The following is a 21,095-nucleotide window of genomic DNA, read 5'->3' as shown; positions in this document are numbered from 1 at the left end:
TTTGTGATATGAAGGTAATGAATAATTTTAGCTTTTTGCCCATTTATTACATTATTATATTTATTATAAAAAGGAAATATAATTCCCATAATTCAGTTTCCAAAATTAGCCTGCTAACATCCTGATATATTTTCTCCCAGACTAATCTTTGGGATCATATATTTATATGTATGTATGTATATTTTAGGTGTATTTATAAGTATAAATATACCTACATATTGTAAAATGGGATCCTGACGTGTATTTTGCTTTTTTAATTTAAAAATGTCTTGTGAGCATTTTTCCTTGTCAATAGATATACTTTGATCCCATAATACATGTCTACAAAAAGTAGTGTCCAGTTAACAAAGTAGAATGTGGCTCTGGTTTTCAGGGCTCCTGTGTGTGTACTATAGGGCAAGTGAAGACAGAGGCCCAGGTGACTCATCTATCATATGATATGAGGTAGTAGGGCTGAGTGCTACTGGTGATAAAGTAACAGATTCTAGAACTTTTTATTACTACTATTATTAGCATACATTAGCTCTACAAGCAGGGATTTCATTGTCACATTTTTACGCATGTTCACAATCTATTCCAATCAATCTCCCTTCTATCACTTTTCCTTACCCCCTCCCCACTTCCTAATATAAATTTCAGCAGTTTCCATTGATGTTATTTGCTGTTTTCATTTATAGTCGCAATGTATCTCAAAATTATTCACCTTTTACCTTTCTCCCTTTCATGTCTTAAATAGTCCCCTTAGTTAGACTTTTTTTTTTTTTTGGTGGGTCATGGGGCTTGAACTAGGCTTGAGCACTGTCCCTGAGCTCTTCAGCTCAAGGCTAGTGTCCTACCCCTATGCTTAAGCTTTGTCCCTGAGCTCTTCAGCTCAAGATTACTGCCCTACCCTTGAGCCAAGCCCCACTTCCCATTTCCTAGAGGTTAACTGGAAATAAGAGTCTCAGGTCCAGGGCCGGGAGTTTGGCCTAGTGGTTAAAGTGCTTGCCTAGCATGCATGAAGACCCGGGTTCGATTCCTCGGTACCACATATAGAAAAAAAGCCGGAAGTGGTGCTGAGGCTCAAGTGGTAGAACTCCAGCCTTGAGAAACTCCAAGGACAGTGCTCAGGTCCTGAGCTCAAGCCCAGGACTGGCAGAAAAAAAAAAAAAAGAGTCTCAGGTCCTTTTGTGCCATGCTGTGCCGTGCTGGCTGGCTTTGAACCTTGATCCTCAGATCTTAGTCTCCTGAGTAGCTAGGATTACATGGGTGAGCCACCACACCCGGCTAGTTAGACTTATTGCACTGTTTATCCACATATTTATATAATTATATGCACACAGGTATATGTATGTATTATGTATGTATGTGCTCATGTCCATGAATGTACATGTTATATCTAGCTCCACATGAGTGAAAACATGCAGTATCTTTTTTTTTTTTTTTTTTAAATCTTAGCTTGTCTTATTCCATATGAAGCCCTCTTGTAGCCCAGGCTGGCCTGGAATTCAAATACACAGGCCAGACTTAAACTATAAATCCTAACTCAGCTTCTGAAGTTCTGGGATTTTAGGCATGCATTACCATAGCAGCTTTGGAGCTATTTGGTTATTTATTCACTCATTCATTCACTAACTTAAACTAGGATTTTATTGTGTTGCTCAAATAGGTCTTAAATTTCTGAGCTGATTCGATCTTCCTTCTTCAGCCTCCTGAGCAGCTGTGTACAACAGGAACCATTTTTAAAAATCTCAACAAAATCCTTTTGTGTATTCATTATCAATTCCAGATCCATGCTTGCTTCTTGTAATGAACTATTTTCTAAACCACAATTTAAGCACTAGAACTAAGCAGTTCTTGTGTAATTTACGTTTCTCCAAGTCTTAGTGTATTCCGAAGAGTAATAGGATAAGAGACCTAATTCCCAATATAGCTGCTAAGCCCTTTTAATTCCCCCAAGTCTTTTATTCCAAGTTTCCTGTCCTTTCTTTCTCAGTCGATAGCCCAGGGAGTCAGACTGCAGAAATGGACAGAAAGAAGGTATTGGAGATTGCGATTGGTGGGGAAAGTGGTGCTATTTTGTTTATTTGGGATTTTCAAAATCATGTTTCCTCTATTATTTTACAACATCAGTGACAATTTCCAGGTTTTCAATCTGAGTTACATATGTAAATTCCATTTTTACCCAGATAGAATGACTCTTAACTATGTAAATGTCTGTTCTTTTAATCACTAGACTAGGTGGGATTGTTTCCTTAAACCTACTTATTTTCCTATCTGGGGCTGTATAGAATAGTGAATTTTGTGAGGTAACTGAAAATTCAGACATAGATAAACGTAGGTAAATGCTGGATGGGGCTGGATAAGAAAGAGCCACGGCCCCACTTCCCTTTTTCTAGTGATTAATTGGAGATGAGAGTCTCTCATTCTTTAGTGCTGTACCCCTGGGTCTGGGCATAGTCCCTGAGCTCTTCAACTCAAGGCTATTGTCCTATCCTTGAGTCTGGCTCCACTTCCCATTTTCTAGAGGTTAATTGGAGATAAGAGTCTCAGGTCCTTTTGTGCCCGGGCTGGCTTTTGAACCTTGATCCTCAGATCTCAGCCTCCTGAGTAGCTAGGATTACAGGCGTGAGACAGGCTAAGAGGGTTAGATTCTTGTGTAAGAATAAGTTTGAGGACTGAGGATACAATTCAATGTAGAGTACTTACGTAACATATGCAAAGCCCTGGGTTTAATCCCTGGAATTGGGTGTGGGGGTGAGTTACATGCATGTTAATTATGTCACACATCACTAAATATCATTTATGTAAATATTTGTAAGTCTGGTGGGTTCTTAAATTTCTACACAAACTCCCAGTTCTTTAGGTTTCTACATGTAGTTCCGATCTTTGAAGCTACTATCTATAATTATTGGTGTTATGTATTTTCAGCTATACTGTTGTCTTTGTCTTTTTTTGTTGTTTTCTTCTGTGTGCTTGGCAAACACAGTCTATCACTAAGCAACATCCCAGCATTCTCTCTTTCTCTCTCTTTTGCTTTCTCCTTCCTTCCCTTCCCTTCCCTTCCTTCACCAGTTCTGGGACTTGAACTAAAGTTTAGCATTCTACTGCTTTGAGCCACAGGCACCACTTCTGACTTTTTTTGTAGTTAATTGGAGATAAGAGTCTCATGGATTTTACTGCCTGGGCTGGCTTTGAACTGTGATTCTCAGATCTTAGCCTCCTGAGTAGCTAGGACTGCATGTGTGAGCTACCACCTTTCCTTTCCCTTTCCCTTTCCTTCTGTCATGGGGCTTGAACTCAGGGCCTGGCACTGTCCCTGAGCTTCCTCAGTTTTCTCAGCCTCCTGAATAGCTAGGATTGCATGAGCGAGCCACCAATGCCGGCTTCTGTTTCTTAGTTTTTAAAGAAAAAAGAAGTCAGAATTCTTCACATATTTTTGTGACATACTTTATGGTTCCAATATTTAAGGTACTTGGTATTTTACTATTTCTTATTTCTTTCCTCACAAATCATTGGAGGGGGAAAAAAATCTCTCATCTCCATTATAACTGTCATTAGATCTAGGCTGTCTTTTCTTCGCATTTTGCCCTTATAAGGCTATCCTGTTTTATCACTTCCTGCTTCAGCTCCTGACTTTTCCTCTTTCCCTCTCCTTGTCCAGGGTGTATGCTTGCTCCATGTGGCAGGGCTGTAACTGTTCACAGCTGTCCCAGCTGTCCTGAGCGGCTGTGGACAGGAGCTACTTAGAGTTTTAACTTCCATTTTACAAAGAACATGCTTGACTGTTGCAGCAGGCAAGTTATAACTGGCATTTACTTCTTGTTCTTCTAGAACACTGAAAATCTCCCGCAGCACTTTAGGAAGGGGACCCTGACTGTGTTAAAGAAGAAGTGGGAGAACCCAGTGCCGGCAGCTGCAGAGTCTCAGACAGATCCTCCACAAAGCAACAGCTTTGAGGTTAGGCACCGAGCGGACCACCATCCTGTTGAAGTGAAAAGCAACTCCACTTCTGGAACTAGAGCTGACCCTAGATTTGGATCACATCCTGAAGCCTTCACCCAGTGCCGGGATCCTTGCACCGAGGAGAGTGAGAACCTTGAAGTCCACGCAACAGAAAGTAAAAAGATGGAAAATTGTCTTGGAGATTCCAAGCATGAAGTAGAGAGATCTGAAATGAATGAAAACACTGACACTACGGCCAAAATAGAGAAATACAATGTTCCACTGAACAGGCTTAAGATGATGTTTGAGAAAGGTGAAGCAACTCAATCCAAGGTAAGAACTGAGCAAGTATAAAATTTGAGAAACTCAATTCATTTACTAAACAAAGCTGTTTTTCTAATCTGGACAGCTGGAGTAGAGTTGATTATGAGGTCAGTAAATCTTTGATTCAAGTTAGATGAGTTACTAAAAGATCTCTAATTAGTTATTTACATAGATAGTAAGATGGTGATTCACCCTCCCTCCCAATTTCACATTAAATCTAGTTCAAACTGAGATTCCAGTTGTTGTCTAGAAATGGAGAGAGTTGGTTACTGGATGGATTATGTTTTTTCTGTACACTTGCCCTTTTCATTTGTCTTCCTGTGCCTTTTGTCATCTGTAGCCTTGGGGGTGGAATTAATGCTGAATCGCCTTCTGCATGGGCACAGCTGCAGACAGAGTGTTAAGGCCAAAGTTTAACATGAAAACTGTGGGTTGGTTGTCTCTTTGCTAGCTGAATCCCTTCTCTTCTTCTCAACTTCCTCATCTGTGCCTTGCAACAAACGTTTTTTATCAGCTAAAATCCTCTCTCTGGAAAACTCAATGAAGATAGCCAGACTAACTGTGGCTTTCAGGAGTTTTGACTTGCAAATGCACGGGTTGCATTTTCCTACAACTGCTAATGAAATTTGATCCTTCATGTGGATTGCAGACCGAGTCCCCAGAGGGAATTACTTAACTAGAAAATGAGTTACATATGCTGGGGACTTATAACACAATCCAGAGGCCGCAGAGCTGGTAAAATTTTCCAGTTTTCTCATACTTTCCTACATATCTGGCTTTGTATGTGGGGATGGGTTTGTTACAATGGTCATTATAATGAAATAAACAGATCTGATGGGTAGCAAAGTCATCATTTATTCTGGATTCCATCAAGAAGCTGGATTTTTTTGTTCTTAATGCTAACCATTTGGCCCAAATCCCAATTGTTTGTGAAGTAATCGCATGAAACATTCCTTCTGCAGAAAAAAAAAAAAAAAAAAGATAACTTCTATAGCCCTTAGTTTTTGTTCAGTGTGACTTTATCGGTTCCTTCCTATAACTTGCTATGCCTGTTGTTTCCTGCCTAGCAAAGTTCTTAATTGCCTAAGGCTCATCTCTGAAAGCCTAGGATGAATTTTGAAAAACTAGTAAGGCTCCAGTCCTTTGCTGTGCTTCAGCTTTAGCTCTGGTATAACCCTGAAACCAGTTGGCAAGAGATGTAACCACAGAGCAGTTTTATGACTTTTCTAAAACTCTCTTTCCTCTCAATTTTTCATACCCTAAGGCATGCCAACTCCCTTTTTTCCATTTATGACCTAAAAAAGTTGTTTTTATTTATTTTTAAACAGAAAGAATTTTAAATGGAAGGGAAAAAAATGTCAGAAATCCTAAGTAGAGAGGAAGGGGCTTTGTAGTAACTCAAAGCACCATTGTAAGTCTCCTCCTCACAGACCCTGCAGGGGTAGGACAGCTGATGTCATGCCAGCACATACAATGTAGATTCAGTGCAAAAGGGCTTGTGCGTGTCAAAACTAGCCCAAGGTAGGAAATGACTGGGACTGAAGAAAACAAAAATGCTGATTATGTGTAAGGATCTGATGAGAGACTATTTTTTTTTCCTCATAAATGTCTAGTTAGAGATGGGTCAGGGCAAGTCTATTTTCTTTATGTCTGCTCTGAGTAGAGTGGAAAAAAAAAAAACCCACCCCCATGCGTAGAAAGATCCTACTACATGGGCAGTAGGGCACTTGATGGCTGAACTTGTAGGAAGATGGACAGATTCTGTTATTCATTTGGGCTTGGGTATTCATGGATGTACTTTTTTTACTTCCTGATTGTTTGTCATCTAATGTGCAGCTTAGAGACTAGAAAGCACAGCCATTGTTAGTTTTCCTTTTGTAGCTTTTTCTAAACAAATACCATGGGGCTGGGAGTGTAGCCTAGTGGTAGAATGTTACCCTAGGTTCGATTCCTTGGTACCACATACTCAGAAAAAGCTGGAAGTGGCATTGTGGCTCAAGTGGCAGAGCACTAGCCTTGAGCAAAAGTGTCCAAGGACAGTGCCCAGGCCCTGAGTTCAAGCCCCAGGACTAGCCCCCCCCAAATTATATATATATATAATATATATTTCTTATTGGGGAAAGGTTTTATATAGTATTTTAGTCATACTGTTAAGGAAAGTTTTGTCTACTTTAGGTTCAAGACTAATCAGTTTGAAATTAGATTATGATTGTTGTGCTAGGATATGTTAGGTTAAAGATAAAGCATACTCTTAATTTAAGTAAGGTTGTATTGAGGAAGTTACATACATGGATCTTTAAATGGAAATTGTGAGAAATATAGTTGGAATGCTCCTAAACCTTCTAGGACCAAGATTATACAAGTAAGTATATATTTCAGAGCCAACAAATTAGTACCTAAATGTGACAAATGAAATTATGTACATCTTTGATTCCATAATTAGATTTTAGAAAACCAGATAGAATCTCTGCTAATTAGCTGAGCAAGATCAGGATATACATAGATAAAATACTGGGTCTAATGTCTAGCCTGGAATCTTTTTATCATCATTATTTATACAAGGCCAAGATAACTAGCTGATGTTATCTCTCTTCTCTTTCCCTCTCTCTTTCCCTCTAGTATTGGGGCTTTTTTGCTCAAGACTAGCACTCTAATTATTTGAACCTTAGCTCTATTTCTGACTTTTTGCTAGTTAGTTAGAGATAAGAATTTCTAGAGCGCCAAAGAAATACCAAGGACAGAACCTATCTTAACTGTAAAGATAACTAATTATTTTTAGTCTTCTTGAATCTGAGAACTTAAGGATATTCACAAAGAATTGGCTCATCTGGCAGACCATCAAGCATAGGCTGAAGGCCCTGGTTAAGCATTTAGTATTAGGGCTCTGGACACTTTTTGCTCAAGGCTAGCACTCTGCCACTTTAGCCACAGCACCATTTCTGGCTTTTCCTGTGTATGTGGTTCCAGGGAATTGAATTCAGGGAGTTGTGCATTCTAGGCAAGCATACTACCACTAGGCCAAGCTCCCAGCCCTGTACCTGGTATTTTTTAAAACATCACCATTCCAGTTACCAGATCTGTAAAACCAGAAAACCAGTTGTCTATCTTCCCTTCTCTGCCTTCTAGTTACTTCCCAAGCCCTCTCAAAAAGTTTGCCCTTTAAGAATGGCCCAGTGTAAAGGCTGAGAGTTTGGCCTAGTGGTAGAGTGCATTGCCTGGCATGCACAAAGACCCGGGTTTGATTCCTTGGTACCACATACATAGAAAAAAGCCAGAAGTGGTGCTGAGGCTCAAGTGGTAGAGCTCTAGCCTTGAGAAAGTCCAAGGACAGTGCTCAGGCCCTGAGCTCAAGCCCAGGACTGGCAAAAAAAAAAAAAGAATGGCCCAGTGTGGGCCATTATTTCTGATTCAACATCTAGTTCCATGATAAAAACTCAGGCTCACTTTGGCCTTGCAGTTTTCCTTCATTAGCCTCACAAGAGTGGGATTATAGATGTGTACTACATGCACAGTTTGATTAAAAACCTGATGCCTCAAAATTTACCTATTTTATTTGATTGTGGGCTTGAACTTAGGGCCTGGCAATATCCCTGAACTTTATTTTCTGGGCCAGCTATTTACCACTTTGGGCCACAGCTCCATTTATGGTTTTCAGATGGTTAATTATAGGTAAGAATCGATTGGACTTTCCTGCCCAGACTGGCTTCAAACTAAGATCCTCAGATCTCAGCTTCCTGAGTTACTAGGATTATAGGCATGAGCCACCAGCTAGCTCCTGGCTATCTATATTTAATATTCAGTTCTTCACAGTCAATGTTCAACCTACCTCTATAGTCTCATAGAAAATTTTATATCCAAACCATGGAATATTTCTTATTCTCTAAATTTCATCTTCATCCTCTAATCACTACATTTTGAATCTTCAAAATTGATCAGTAAATACTGTGAGGTCTTACCTCAACTTTTCCTAGATTAATTTAAGCAATTTGTGTATTGGGGCACGAGTGTGAAGTAGAAAGGAATATTAGGAAGTTGAACCCAGATACTAAGCAAGTCAAGTGTTTTGTAACTTGAAGCATGCACCCAATGCCTCCTCCTCCTCCTCCTTTTTCTTCTCCTCCTCCTCCTCCTCCTCCTCATCCCCCCCTTCCTCCTCCTCCTCGTCCCCCTTCTCCTCCTCCTCCTCCTCCTCCTCCTCCTCCTCCTCCTCCTCCTCCTCCTCCTCCTCCTCCTTCTTCTTCTTCTTCTTCTTCTTCTTCTTCTTCTTCTTCTTCTTTTTGTGGGTCTTGGAGCTTGAACTTAGCCTGGGTACTGTCCCTGAGCTCTTTAGCTCAAGCCTACTGCCCTCCTCCTGGGCTTGAGCATTGTCCCGTGCTCTTCAGCTCAAGGCTACTTCCCTACTCTTGAGCCAAGCCCCACTTCTCCCTGTTGGGGACCGACTCTCCCCATTTTTGTTTTTGTTTTTGTTTTTGTTTTTTCCTAGAGGTTAATTGAAGATCAGAGTCTCAGGTCCTTTTGTGCTGGATTGGCTTTGAACCTTGAGCCACTGCGCCTGGCTTTTTTTTTTTTTTTCTGGTGGGGGGGTGGTCTTGGGCCTTGAACTCTGGGCCTGGGTGTTATCCCTGTGCTCTGTAGCTCTAGGTAGGCTATGGCCCTATCCCTGGGCCTGGGCATTGTCCCTGAGCTCTTCTGTTCAAGGGAACCCATTTCTTATTTTCTAGTGATTAATTGGAAATAAACAGTCTTATGGTCTTTAGTGCCCTGGGTGGGTTTGACCCGCAATCCTCAGATCTCATCCTCCTGAGTAGGTAGGATTACGGGGTGAGCCACCAGGCCCTGTTCTTTTTTACTTTTCTTTTGGACACAGATCTTTCTTTAATAGATGCATATGAGCTGGTATACTCTCCCAGTCTTTAATTCCTTTCAAGTGTGGTAGTTTTTATCTCCCAGTTGTCAACACAGTGGCTTGGCTCTTAGTGTTTAGGAAATGGAATAAAAGAAACTTGTAGCTAGGTGTGGTGGCTCACGCTTGTAATCCTAGCTACTCTAGAGGTTGAGATCTGAGGATCTCAGTTCAAAGCCAGCCTGGGTACTAAAGCACTTGAGAGCTAAGGCTCCAATTAACCACTAGAAAACCGGAAGTGGCCCTATGGCTTAAGGGGAAGGACAGAAGCCTTGAACTGAAGAGCTCAGGGACAGGGCCCAGGTTCAGAGTTCAAGCCCCATGACTGACTGGAAAAAAAAAAAAAAAAAAGAAACTTGTAACACAAATAACTTCTAAATAATGTAAACATTAAAAGCTATCAATCACCTATTCTCTATCTTTGATGAACAGGAGAGTATTCAGATCTGGTGCTTTAGTTACATATGATGATTCTGATTACTGTAAGTTAAATAGATTAATCTAGTTATTACTAGGAAAAAGATATTACAATACTGAATACAATTTAGCATTCCTAATTTCCTGTGTATGTGTATTTAGGTTTTTTTGTTGTTGTTTTGTTTGTTTGTTTTTTTTTTGGTGGGTCATGGGACTTGAACTCTGAGCTTGGGTATTGGCCCAGACCAAGGGGTAGGACAGTAGCCTTGAGCTGAAGAGCTCAAGGACAACGCCCAGGCCCAGTGGTAGGCTGGTAGCCTTGAGCTGAAGAGTTCAGGGACAGCACCCAGGCTCAGAGTTCAAGCCCCACAACCCACAAAAAATAAATAAATAAAAGAAATAAGAAAAAGAAAAAGGGAGAGAAAGTTTTCTGATCAAGTAGTTATAATGATTTATTTATTACTAGTTTGAAATATGAATCTATAACCAGGATGTGGTTGATCAAAAATTAAATGTATTTTCTTCATCCCAGGAATGATCAAGCAATTCAGGGAATATTTACAATGCTCTTTAGGTCCTAAGGTCCTTTCTGTTGGTTGCTAACATGTTCAGTCCCACAAAAATCCTTGGATAAGCCAGGAGCTAGTGACTCAGGCCTGTAATTCAACCTACTCAGGTGGCAAGGGGCCCGGAGTCTGGGCTAGTGGTAGAGTGATTGACTAGCATGCACAAAGACCCAGGTTTAATTCCTTGGTACTACATATACATAGAAAAATCTTGAAGTGGTGCTGTGGCTCAAGTGGCAGAGCTCTAGCTTTGAGAAAGCCCAAGGACAGTATTCAGGCCCTGAGTTTAAGCCCCAGGACTGGCACAAAAAAGGAGGCTGAGATCTGAAGATCATAGTTCAAAATCAGACTAGGCAGGAAAGTCTGAAAGACTCTTAACTCCAATTAATCACAGAAAAAGCAAGAAGTGAAGTGATGATTCCAGTGATAAACTGCTACCCTTGAGCAAGTAGAGCTCAGGGACAGGGGTAGACCCAAAGTTCAAGCCTCATGACCAAATGTTTTCTTGGTATATTTCTACCTCTCTGATTGGTTTTTTCGAACCCATTTAAAGTATGATGTTTTCCTTTAGTTAAGATTAACAGTATTTAATTATACTGTGAGTAAATAAAGCTAGGATATGGATAGCACTTGACTCATTCTCTTTATCTTCCCCCCCCTTCCTCTCCCTCTCCCTTTCCCCTTCACTTTATTCTGCTTTTCTTTTTTCTTCTTTCCTTTCTTTCCTCTCTTGCCTCTTCTCTTTTTCCCTCCCTCACATCTCCCTCCCTCTCTTCCTCTTTCCCTCCCCTTCTTCCTTCTTCTGTCCCTTAGTTCCTCCATCTTGCATGCTTGCTTGCTTCCTCCAATAACCTCAAATCACTATCCTCCAGATCTCCTCATCCTATAGGCATGAGCCATCAGTACCCAGCTTCAATTTGTTTTGTCTTACTTTTCACTGTTTTTCCACATCAGATGGGTAGTGTGTCCACGGGTAACAAGGTTTAAGGGAGGCACATGTCATGTAGGCATGTCATAACCCAATCATCGTCTTTATGAACTGGAGAAGGATCTTCACTGGTTTTTTTTTCCTCTTTCTTTTCTCTCCTTCCCTGACAGCCGATGCTGAGGATGAAGTCCAGTACCTTGTACATGTTAGGCAAATCATGTACTACTGAGCTGCATCCCTGTCCCTATCCACTGATTCTTTCCACAGAGACTGACTACTGTCTTTGTACAGTAGTTCTTTCTTCTAGGAGCAGAATCAAAGAAAGGAAACAGGAGGGCTGGAAGTGTGGCTTAGTGGTAGAGTGCTTGCCTAGCATGCATGAAGCCCTGGGTTCGATTCCTCAGTACCACATACGCAGAAAAAGCTAGAGGTGGTGTTGTGGCTCAAGTGGTAGAGGGCTAGCCTTCAGTGAAAAGAAACTCAGGGACAGCGCCTAGGCCCTGAGTTCATCAGTCCCGAGGACTGGCAAAAACAAAACAAAACAAAAAGCAGGTGAGAAAGGAATGCCTCCTTATCACAGAACCGTGAAACATTTAAGTACAGTGTCATTCTTTGGGGACTCACCAGTAATAGGAAGTAGTAATGAGAATTTAGATTCTCACGTTGTCTGTAACTTCAGTCATGCCCCAGCCCAAGTTTTATTTATTCTGTGTGTGTGTGTGTGTGTGTGTGTCCGTGTGTCCCCTAGAGGTTGAACTCAGGACCTAGACACTGTCCCTGAGCTCAAGGTAAGCGCTCTACCACTTGAACCACACTCTTCTACTTTCAGATTTTTGGTGATTAATTGAAGATAAGCGTCTCACAGATTTGCTTGATTTTAAACTGTGATCCTTAGATCATCCTCCTGAGTAGCTAGGATTATAGGCATAAGCCACCAGGGCCCCTTATTTACTCTAAATAGCCCTGAATGGTTCTTTAGAATTTATGATAAAATTTATTTATGATAAAAGATAATATATCCAGGTTTAAAGATGCCAGTCAAGGAATTCTGATATTTTCCACAATTTCTGGGTCTGAATGGCTGTCCTTGATATGTCAGAGAGATTGGTAGTCTCTTCTCTGTCAATATCAAATGTTGACTGCTTTTTGATGGCTAACCAGTTTCATTGCAGTAAAATGTGTTGAAAGACAATGTCAGGAACTATGACATTCATTCCCTAAGCAATACTGTCTATGTCTTGTGTGGGGGCCAAAAAGACTTCATCTACTCCCTTAATATCACCATCTTTGCTTCATACTATTAGATTTACTCCTGCTTTAGACCAGGTAAGTGTGTAGCCAGACGACTATTTGACGGAGGCATTTCCTCCAGCTTTCTAATTTATTGACAAGTTAATATGAGAGAGAAATCCTCATCAAGATCATTGGTGTGGGCTTGGCGTGGTGGCACATGATTATAATCCTAGCTCTTCAAAGTTAGGAGGATCATGGTCCTGAGCTAGCCCTGGAAAAAGCAAAAGACCCTATCTGAGAAACAAGCAAAAAGCAGAATGCATGTGGGTATGACTCAGGTAGTAAAGTTCTAACTCCAGATTGAACATAAAAATATAGAACAAGGGGCCGGGAGTTTGGCCTAGTGGTAGAGTGCTTGCCTAGCATGCACAAATACCCGGGTTCGATTCCTCAGTACCACATACATAGAAAAAAGCCGGGAGTGGTGCTGAGGCTCAAGTGGTAGAGCTCTAGCCTTGAGAAAGTCCAAGGACAGTGCTTAGGCCCTGAGCCCAAGCCCAGGACTGGCAAAAAAAAAAAATAGAACAATAAGTAGATTTTAGAATTACATGTAGGAGGGTGTAAGGGAGTATAGGGGAGTGTGCTTATAGTGCTGATACTGGGGTTTGACCTTAAGCCCTCAAGATCTTGCTTTGCTTTTTTCACTTATGTCTGATGCTCTACCACTTGAGTTATTTCTGGCATTTTTCAAGTTAGCTGGAGATAGGAGTCTCAGCTTTGTGTGCTTGGGCTGGCTTCAAACCTTGATCTTCAGATCTCAGCCTCTAAAGTTGCTAGAGTTATAGGTATGAGTCATCGTTGCACAGCAATGATTCCTTTTTTTTTTTTTTTCCCCAATCCTGGGGCTTGAACTCAGGGCCTCAGCACTGTTCTTTGACACTTTTTACTAAAGGCTAGCACTCTGCCACTTGAGCCACAGCATCACTTCTGGCTTTTTCTACGTATGTGCTACCAAGGAATGGAACCTGGGTCTTCAGGCTGGGCAAGCATTCTTCCACTAGGCCAAACTCCTGGCCTGCCTAGTAATAATTCATATATATATTTAGCAAAAATATGCAAGACCATTATGCACTCTGGTGCCATGAGCTACCAGCTCCTGTCTTATAGCTATTCAATGATTAGTTGGAGATAAAAATCCTAGGGGCTTTCCTGCCTGGGCTGACTTCTAATTATGATCCTCTGATCTCAGCCTCCTAAGTAGTTAGGGCTACATTTGTGAGCCACAAGATCTTGACATTAATATGGGCTTTTTAAGAGATTATTTAATCTACTTTGTTGTTCTCAGTGAGGATATTGCAATCTCACATTTTTAGATAGAAATAGTTGATGTTAGAGAAGTTAACTGATATGTCCAGTGTCAAGTGGTTAATCCATACCAGGGCAAGAGTTGAATTTTGTAGTACCCCATGACACTATATTCATGGAAATTGCAGTAGTGGTTTAATGGTTTATTATTCAGAAACAATAGGCTATGATGGCCTTCCTTATTTTTAAAATCTAAGGAAATAAAAAAAATTGAAAACACATTAACAGTTTTATCTTCAGACATAAGCTTTCCATCTTCCCACATTTTATTTTATTGTATTTTATTTTTGCCAGTCTTGGGCTTGGGCTCAGGGCCTGAGCACTGTCCTTGGACTTTCTCAAGGCTAGAGCTCTACCACTTGAGCCTGAGCACCACTTCCGGCTTTTGTCTATGTATGTGATACCGCGGAATCAAACCCGGGTATTTGTGCATGCTAGGCAAGTACTCTACCACTAGGCCAAACTCCCGACCCCATCACATTTTATTTTTAACTAAATGAAAAACACCAGGGAAACTGAGTGAAGAAATTCATACTAGAAGCTGTGGATTTGGAACTTGGAGTAGCTATCTGAACAATAACACAGAGAGAGGAAGGGAGGGAGGGAGGGAGGAGGGGGAGAGAGAGAGGGAGGGAAAAATGAGATCTATGTCCATATCCACATCCAGAAAGAAGAAAAGCAAAGTAAGCTAGGCATTGGTGACTCACACCTGTAATCCTAGCTACTCAGAAGGCTGCAATCAAAGCCAGTCCAGTCAGGAAAGTCTCTAAGATTCTTCAATGAACTATCTTCATAGTTTTTATTTTGTTGTTGTCACTATGTCTGTTTGTTGTTGTTGTTGTTGGTTGTGGGGTTTAAACTCAGGATTTGGGTGCTGTCCCTGAGTCTCTTTATATTCAAAGCTAGTGCTCTACCACTTGAGCCACAGTGCCACTTCTGGTATTCTGGTGGTTAATTGGAGATAAAAATCTCATAGACTTTCATGCCTAGGCTGGCTTTGAACCACGTTCCTCAGATCTCTGCCTCCTGAGTAGCGAGGGTTACAGGCATGAGTCACCCATACCCTGCCATCTTTATCTTTTTTTTTTTTTTCCTTTCCTGGTCATGTGGCTTGAACTCTGAGCCTGAGCACTGTTTTTGAACACTTCAGTTCAAGGCTAGTGCTCTACCACTTTAAGCCACATGCCACTTCCGGTTTTCTGATGGTTAGTTGAAGATAAGTGTCTCATGGACTTTTGTGCCCAGGCCGACTTTGAACCATGATCCTCAGATCGCAGCTACCTGAGTAGCTAGGATTACAGGAGTGAGCTACCACTCCCAGCATTTTTATCTTTTTCTGTTGACCTACTAGATATAAGTATTATCAATCTTTCCTTCTCTGATAATTGTTAGACTAGCAGAATTTCTGTTGACAGTTGGAAAACTGTAGAGAAACCCTACCACTTGTAAATAAGTCCTAATTTCCTGTGTATTATCATATAACTACGCTATATTCTTTTTTTTTTTTTTTTCTTTTTTGCCAGTCTTGGGCTTGGGATCAGGGCCTGAGCACTGTCCTTGGATTTTCTTAAGGCTAGAGCTCTACCACTTGAGCCACAGCACTACTTCTGGCTTTTTTTCTGTGTATGTGGTACCAAGGAATAAGAACCCAGGTCTTCGTGCATGCTAGGCAAACACTCTACCACTAGGCCAAAAATACTTTTGGAAACCCAAGCCTATGCCCCATGATCTCTATGTATACATAGTTCAGCAAATCCCGAAAAGTCACTTTCTTCCTTCTTTCATTTACTGTGGAAATATGAGAGCCTGAAGGAAGATGAGAGTTGGGAAAGTTGAAAAATGACTAAATGAGAATCAGCTTTAAAGAGAATTTTTCTAGAAAAATGCGCATAGCAGGAATAGAAAATTTACAGATTACTGGATATATGTTGATATGTTTGGTTTGTGGATTCATAGAAACTATGTAAGAGGCTTTCTCACTAATGAATGTTGCAGTCAGCTGATAGGAAGGAAGACTTGTGGGGTGGGGTAAGGCCAAGCCCTGGGAAATTCCAGAAAGTTTTTAAATGTCTTTTTTCTCTTTCCTTGACAGATTATGGTAATTAATGGTTCCTCAAGTTTCTCAGTGAAAAGAGCTTGAAACATGTCTGTCACAGAAGAGTGTGTATGCAGGCACATAGTCCTGCATACTCACACTTTTTTCTTTTGTTTTGGCCTTATTTTTCCTCTCTTAAGAAATGTTTAGAGGAAACCCCTCCTTCTTCTAAACCTCAGATTACTACTTGCAAATTGTGGATCATAAAGTTAATCTTAATTGCATATGAGATAATGTTACTCTGCAGGTAGAACAATATTGAAAGTAATGCCCAGTACTTTACCTGTGATCTCAAGAAAAATGTTTCATCTCAGAGAAGTACTCCTCCTTAGAGCTAACTAGGCAGTATAATTCTGATCCCAGAGATACTTGTCTCTGCCTTTTTCACTTGTAATCAGGTGATCTTGTTCATTCAGTTTTTTTTCCTCAATCATGGGACTTGAACTTTGGACCTGGGCCTTGTCCCTGAATTCTTCAGCTGAAGGCTATGGCCCTAGCCCTTGAGCCACAGCACCACTTCAGGTTTTCTGATGGTTAATTGGAGATAAGAGTCTCATAGATGTTAGTGCCCAGGTTGGCTTTGAACCACAGTCCTCAGATCTCAGCCCTCTGAGTAGCTAGAATTACAGGTGTGAGCCTCTGTACCCAGCTTCAATTTTTACTTTTTATCTGGATAAGACCAGACACTTTCCCTATGTAACCTAGGCTGATCTTGAACTCCTGCTTCTGCTTTCCAGGTGATGGGTTTGTGTACTGTAAGACTAGCTGGAAAGGAAAGGAAACCCACCACATGGTTCAGGGTTTATTGGGAGAGCAAATAGTGGGTTGAATAAGACGGGGGCCTTTAGAGACAGAGAGGAAAGGGAAAGATAAAAAGAGAGAGTGAACTCATGTAGAGTGGGATTACATAGGGAAAAGCAGGAGATAAGACCCCAACGGATGCAGAAGTGATCTCAGAGCCAAGGAAACCTCTCACTGTCCAAGGGAAGCATGACAAGGGCAGTTCAAGAAATGACCTCAGCAGGTGAGGAAGTGACCTCAGATCCTGGGATCCTTTGCTGATACCAGGCAAGTGAAGAGGAATGGGGAGGGGCTGCTCTCTGGAGCAGACCTTTAAGTATGGAAAGAAAATAATTCACAATATGGATTAGATCTCCTGTCCTTTAGCTTTTTTGCTCAGGACTGCTACTCTGTCACTTGAGTCACAGCTCTGCTTCCAGCTTTTTTGTTGCTATTAAGAGTTTCATGCTTGACATGGTGGCTCACTAACTACTCAGGAGGCCCAGATCTGAGGATCGAGGTTCCAGGGCACTGAAGACTGTGAGACTCTTTATCTCCAATTAACCATTAGAAAACCAGAAGTGGCACTGTGTCTTCAGGGATAGGGTGGTAGCCTTGAGCTGAAGAGCTCAGGGACAGTGACCAGGCCCAGAGTTCAAGTCTCACAACGGACAAAAAAAAAAAAAAGAGTTTCATATGGCCTGGGATGTGGCTTAGTGGTAGAGTGGTTGCCTAGCATGGATGAAGCCCTAGGTTCGATTCCTCAGTATCACATAAACAGAAAAAGCTGGAACTTGCACTGTGGTTCAAGTGGTAGAATACTAACCTTGAGTAAAAGAAGCTTAGGGACAGTGTCCAGACCATGAGTTGAAACCCCATGACTGGCAAAAATAAATAAATAAAAGTTTCATAGACGCTGGGTACTGTTGGCTCATGCCTGTAATCCTACCTACTCAGGAGATTGTAATCTGTGTCTGAGTTCAAGACCCAGGATGCACACACACACAAACACTATGTATTCTTCTCTTAAATCTTATTATACTCATTTTCAGGTATCGTTCCTACTTTATTTAACTAGAAATAGAGATTTGAATGATAGAATCTGTTCAAGGACTATTATTATAAATTTAATAAACATGACATAATATCTCTGTACTATGCCTGGAAATAGTCTGTAACTCTAATTGGCTCCCATTTCTTCTCTTTTTCTTCTCTCTCTCTTTTTCTTTCTTTCTTTCTTTTTTTTTTTGGTCGTCATGGGGCTTGAATTCTGGGTCTAGGCTCCATCACTGAGCTCTTCAGCTCAGAACTACCACTCTACCACTTGAGCCACAGCACCACTTCCAGTTTTTTGGTAGTTAATTAGAGATAAGAGGTCTCACAGACTTTAGTGTCCAGGCTAGCCTTGAACTGCAATCTGCAGATCTCAGCCTCCTGAGTAGCTAGGATTACAGGCATGTGGCTCCCTCTTTAGTTACATTTCTAGTCCTGTGAATCATAATTTATAACTTGAATTTAGAGTTCACCCAATATGTGAGAGAATAAATATAGGGATTTCCAAGAGTCACAGAATATTGTATTAAAAAATCTGTATCAGCTGGATATGGTGCCCACTTGGCACGTAGGAGAGGGAACGTGTAAGGGCAGCCTCAGCTGCCCAGTTTGAGCTGCATAATGAGATCCTGTCTCCAGTACAAAAGCAGTCAAGAACTGGACAATATCTTGAGTTTGATCCCCAGCAACTCTCTCTCTCTCTCTCTCTCTCTCTCTCTCTCTCTCTCTCTCTCTCTCTCCCTCCCTCCCTCCCTCTCTCTCTCTCTCTCTCTCTGTACCATCCCCTTTTATAAAAATTCTGAAAGTAGAGCCAGGTTTTTGGCCTAGTGGTAGAGTGCTTGCCTAGCATGCACAAAGATCCGGGTTCAGTTTCTGTGTACCATATACATAGAAAAAAGCCAGAAGTGGTGTTGAGGCTCAAGTGGTAGAGCTCTAACCTTGAGAAAGTCCAAGGACAGTGCTCAGGCCCTGAGCTCAAGCCCAGGACTGGCAAAAAAAAATAATATGAAAGTAGCCTTGAGAACACAGAAGGACTTGATAAATTCATAGAGGAGAAGTAGTAAGACTTTGTGTTGCTTACACTGAGTCTTGAAGGAGCAGGCATTGCCAGAGAGCAGGAGGGCAAATACGTAATCCAGATAGAAGAAATCTCTTTCACAGTATTATAGTCCTCAGAGCAATTTCCTCTTCTTGGAATGTGAAGATGACAGAAAGGACACCTAGGGAGGAGTGTGTGTAGGTAAGGACCAAATCTAGAACAGATTTCCTGTAACATACTTGCAATTAAATTCAAGGAGTGACTGGGAATTTTGAAAGAATTTTTTTTGTTGTTGGTGGTGGTGGGGTGGGAGGGGGGTCATGGGGCTTGAACTCTGGCCTGGGCACTGTCCCTGAGCTCTTCAGTTCAAGGCTATCGTCCTACCCTTGAGCCACTGCCCCACTTCCTGTTTTCTAGCGATTAATTGGAGATAAGAATCTCTTGGTTTTGTGGCTTTGTGTCGTCAGGGCTAGCTCTGAACCATGATCCTCAGATCTCAGCCTCCTGAGTAGCTAGGAGGGCTTTCAAAGCACCCGGCTTTGAAAGAATTTTGAACAGGAAATTCAGTAATAGTCCAGGGAAAAGATGATGGAGAAAAGAGTCAAAGCAGTAGCAGGAAGTGTAAAATGAAAGGAAGAAGGGAATAAGCAGCTGCTGCCATCAGGTCTTGACAGTTTGGAAGAACATGTCAGTGTCATCTGTGATGAGGATTCCTTCTAGTGATGATTGAAATGACATTGCTTGCTGATGAGGCAATGACCAGAAGCAAAGAACATTACCTATATTGAGTTACTTGTTTGTTTTAAGTGAGTACATTAGCTAAGTAATAAGCACTAGAAGATCACCAGTTCTCTGGTAACCAAAGAAATGGAAGCCAGGAATGGGTGGCTCATATCTGTAACCCTAGCTACTCATGAAAGAGCCGCGGAAACCCGCACCCAAGGACGCACACACGGACCACTGGATGCAATGAGCAAGAGGGTTTTATTCGGGCATGCTCGGGCTCCCAGGTACACGTGACCTCGAGATCCGCAAGGTTCGGGTCAGTGGCTGAGAGCCCCGAACTGTCCTGGGGCTGGTTTTTTATAGGTCCACACACTCCGTTACAGCAAAGCCCGCGCTTCTTTAGCCAATAAGTTTAAAGCATTACAACAAGGTCTGCGCGCAGGCAGCCAATAATTTTAGAACAAACCATACAATTTGCCAATCACCATTTAGATAGTGTTCATGCTAAGTTGCACATCTCTGGCCCCTGGTATGAGGAAACAATCCTTGGTATTCAGCAAGATGTGAGCTCTTGCTTTGGAGGGTGAGGGGCTCTTGCTGCAATCCATTTTTACTACTAAGGGAAAAGGGTAGGTTTAGGCTTTACACAAGTTTTTGCCCAGTTATGAAAGGCACGGGCATTAGCAAGACATGCTTACAGACCTCCTGGTCAACATAGAAATAGTTTCCAAGCATGATCTTACCTGGAACTTGGTAATAGCCAAAGAATACAAAAGTAAGCTAAGTAACAATCAAAATACGGGAATAGGCTAAATCTCAGGTTTACACCCATCAGGTGGTTGAATGAGATAAGATAAGGATTAGGGAGCTTCCCAAGCTGGGGGAACTGACGGGAAGTTCTCATTCAATTGTCAAGGAGTAGTTTTACGGCCTGCAGGCTCCAATTCCTTAGTTAGCAAAACACCTGGTTATAAGCATGAGCTAAAACTTAGAATGGCAGTCCTATGATTCTGACTTGGGGTCTTTCACTCAGGAGGCTAAGATCTGAGAATTAAGACTCAAAGCCAGCCTAGGCAGGAAAATGAAGCTCATATCTCTAATTAATTATCAAAAAAGCCAAAAATGGAGCTGTGGTTCTAGTGGTAGAGTCTAGCCTCAAACAAAAAAGCTCAGGAACAGCACCCCAGACCCTGAGTTTAATCAACCCCCACAACCAGGACAAAAATTAATTAATGAATTAATTAATTAAATGAATGAAAATTTAAGGGTATTATCTCATTTTCTCCTCATATCAAGTAATCAAAATAATAGAAGCTGGGCCTGGTAGCTCACGCCTGTAATCCTAGCTACTCAAGAGGCTGAAATCTGAGGATCAGGGTTCAAAACTAACCTGGACACTAAAGTCGGTGAGACTCTTTATCTCCAATTATCCGCCACAAAACTGGAACTGGCGCTGTGGCTCAGGGGTAAGGCTATATAGCCTTGAGCTGAAGAACCCAGGCCCAGGTCACATGACTGACAAAAAAACCCAAACTAGAAATCTATATTTTTAAAATTCAGGTGAGTAGGTTGGGTATAGAAGTACACAACTGTGATCACATCTCACCTTACCTGGGAAGCTGAGGCAGAAGGATCAAGAGGTTAAGGCCAGCCTAGGCTATGTATATAGCGTCACTATGTATCAAAACAAAGTTGGAATGGGGATGCTTAGTGATAACATATTTGCATAGCACATTCGAAGC

At 41.5% G+C, this 21,095-nt stretch overlaps 1 protein-coding gene and 1 non-coding gene across 5 annotated transcripts in view; one reads left to right on the top strand and one right to left on the bottom strand.

Moving 5' to 3' along the window:
* Positions 1 to 21,095, top strand: part of Lima1 (LIM domain and actin binding 1) — a 106,940-nt gene that overhangs the window by 56,362 nt on the left and 29,483 nt on the right. For 3 of the 4 annotated variants that reach the window (XM_090325619.1, XM_090325614.1, XM_090325635.1), the window contains one exon: positions 3,814 to 4,257. In XM_090325619.1, coding sequence (XP_090181745.1) covers positions 3,814 to 4,257 — 444 coding nt within the window. Of the gene's footprint in view, positions 1 to 3,431; positions 3,451 to 3,813; positions 4,258 to 21,095 lie in introns of those variants that run through there. The other variant, XM_090325627.1, reaches the window with a different exon arrangement.
* LOC150066822 (small nucleolar RNA U13) lies at positions 11,083 to 11,185 on the bottom strand. The gene has a single exon (XR_016534674.1). It is a non-coding gene; the product is annotated as a small nucleolar RNA U13 (small nucleolar RNA).

Source organism: Megascapheus bottae, chromosome 2 (genome assembly GCF_031878675.1).
Source record: "Megascapheus bottae isolate mThoBot1 chromosome 2, mThoBot2.hap1, whole genome shotgun sequence".
In the NCBI taxonomy this organism is placed as follows: domain Eukaryota; kingdom Metazoa; phylum Chordata; class Mammalia; order Rodentia; family Geomyidae; genus Megascapheus; species Megascapheus bottae.
The sequence above is the reverse complement of the archived record's forward strand: the minus strand, read 5'-3'. Positions and strand labels throughout refer to the sequence as shown.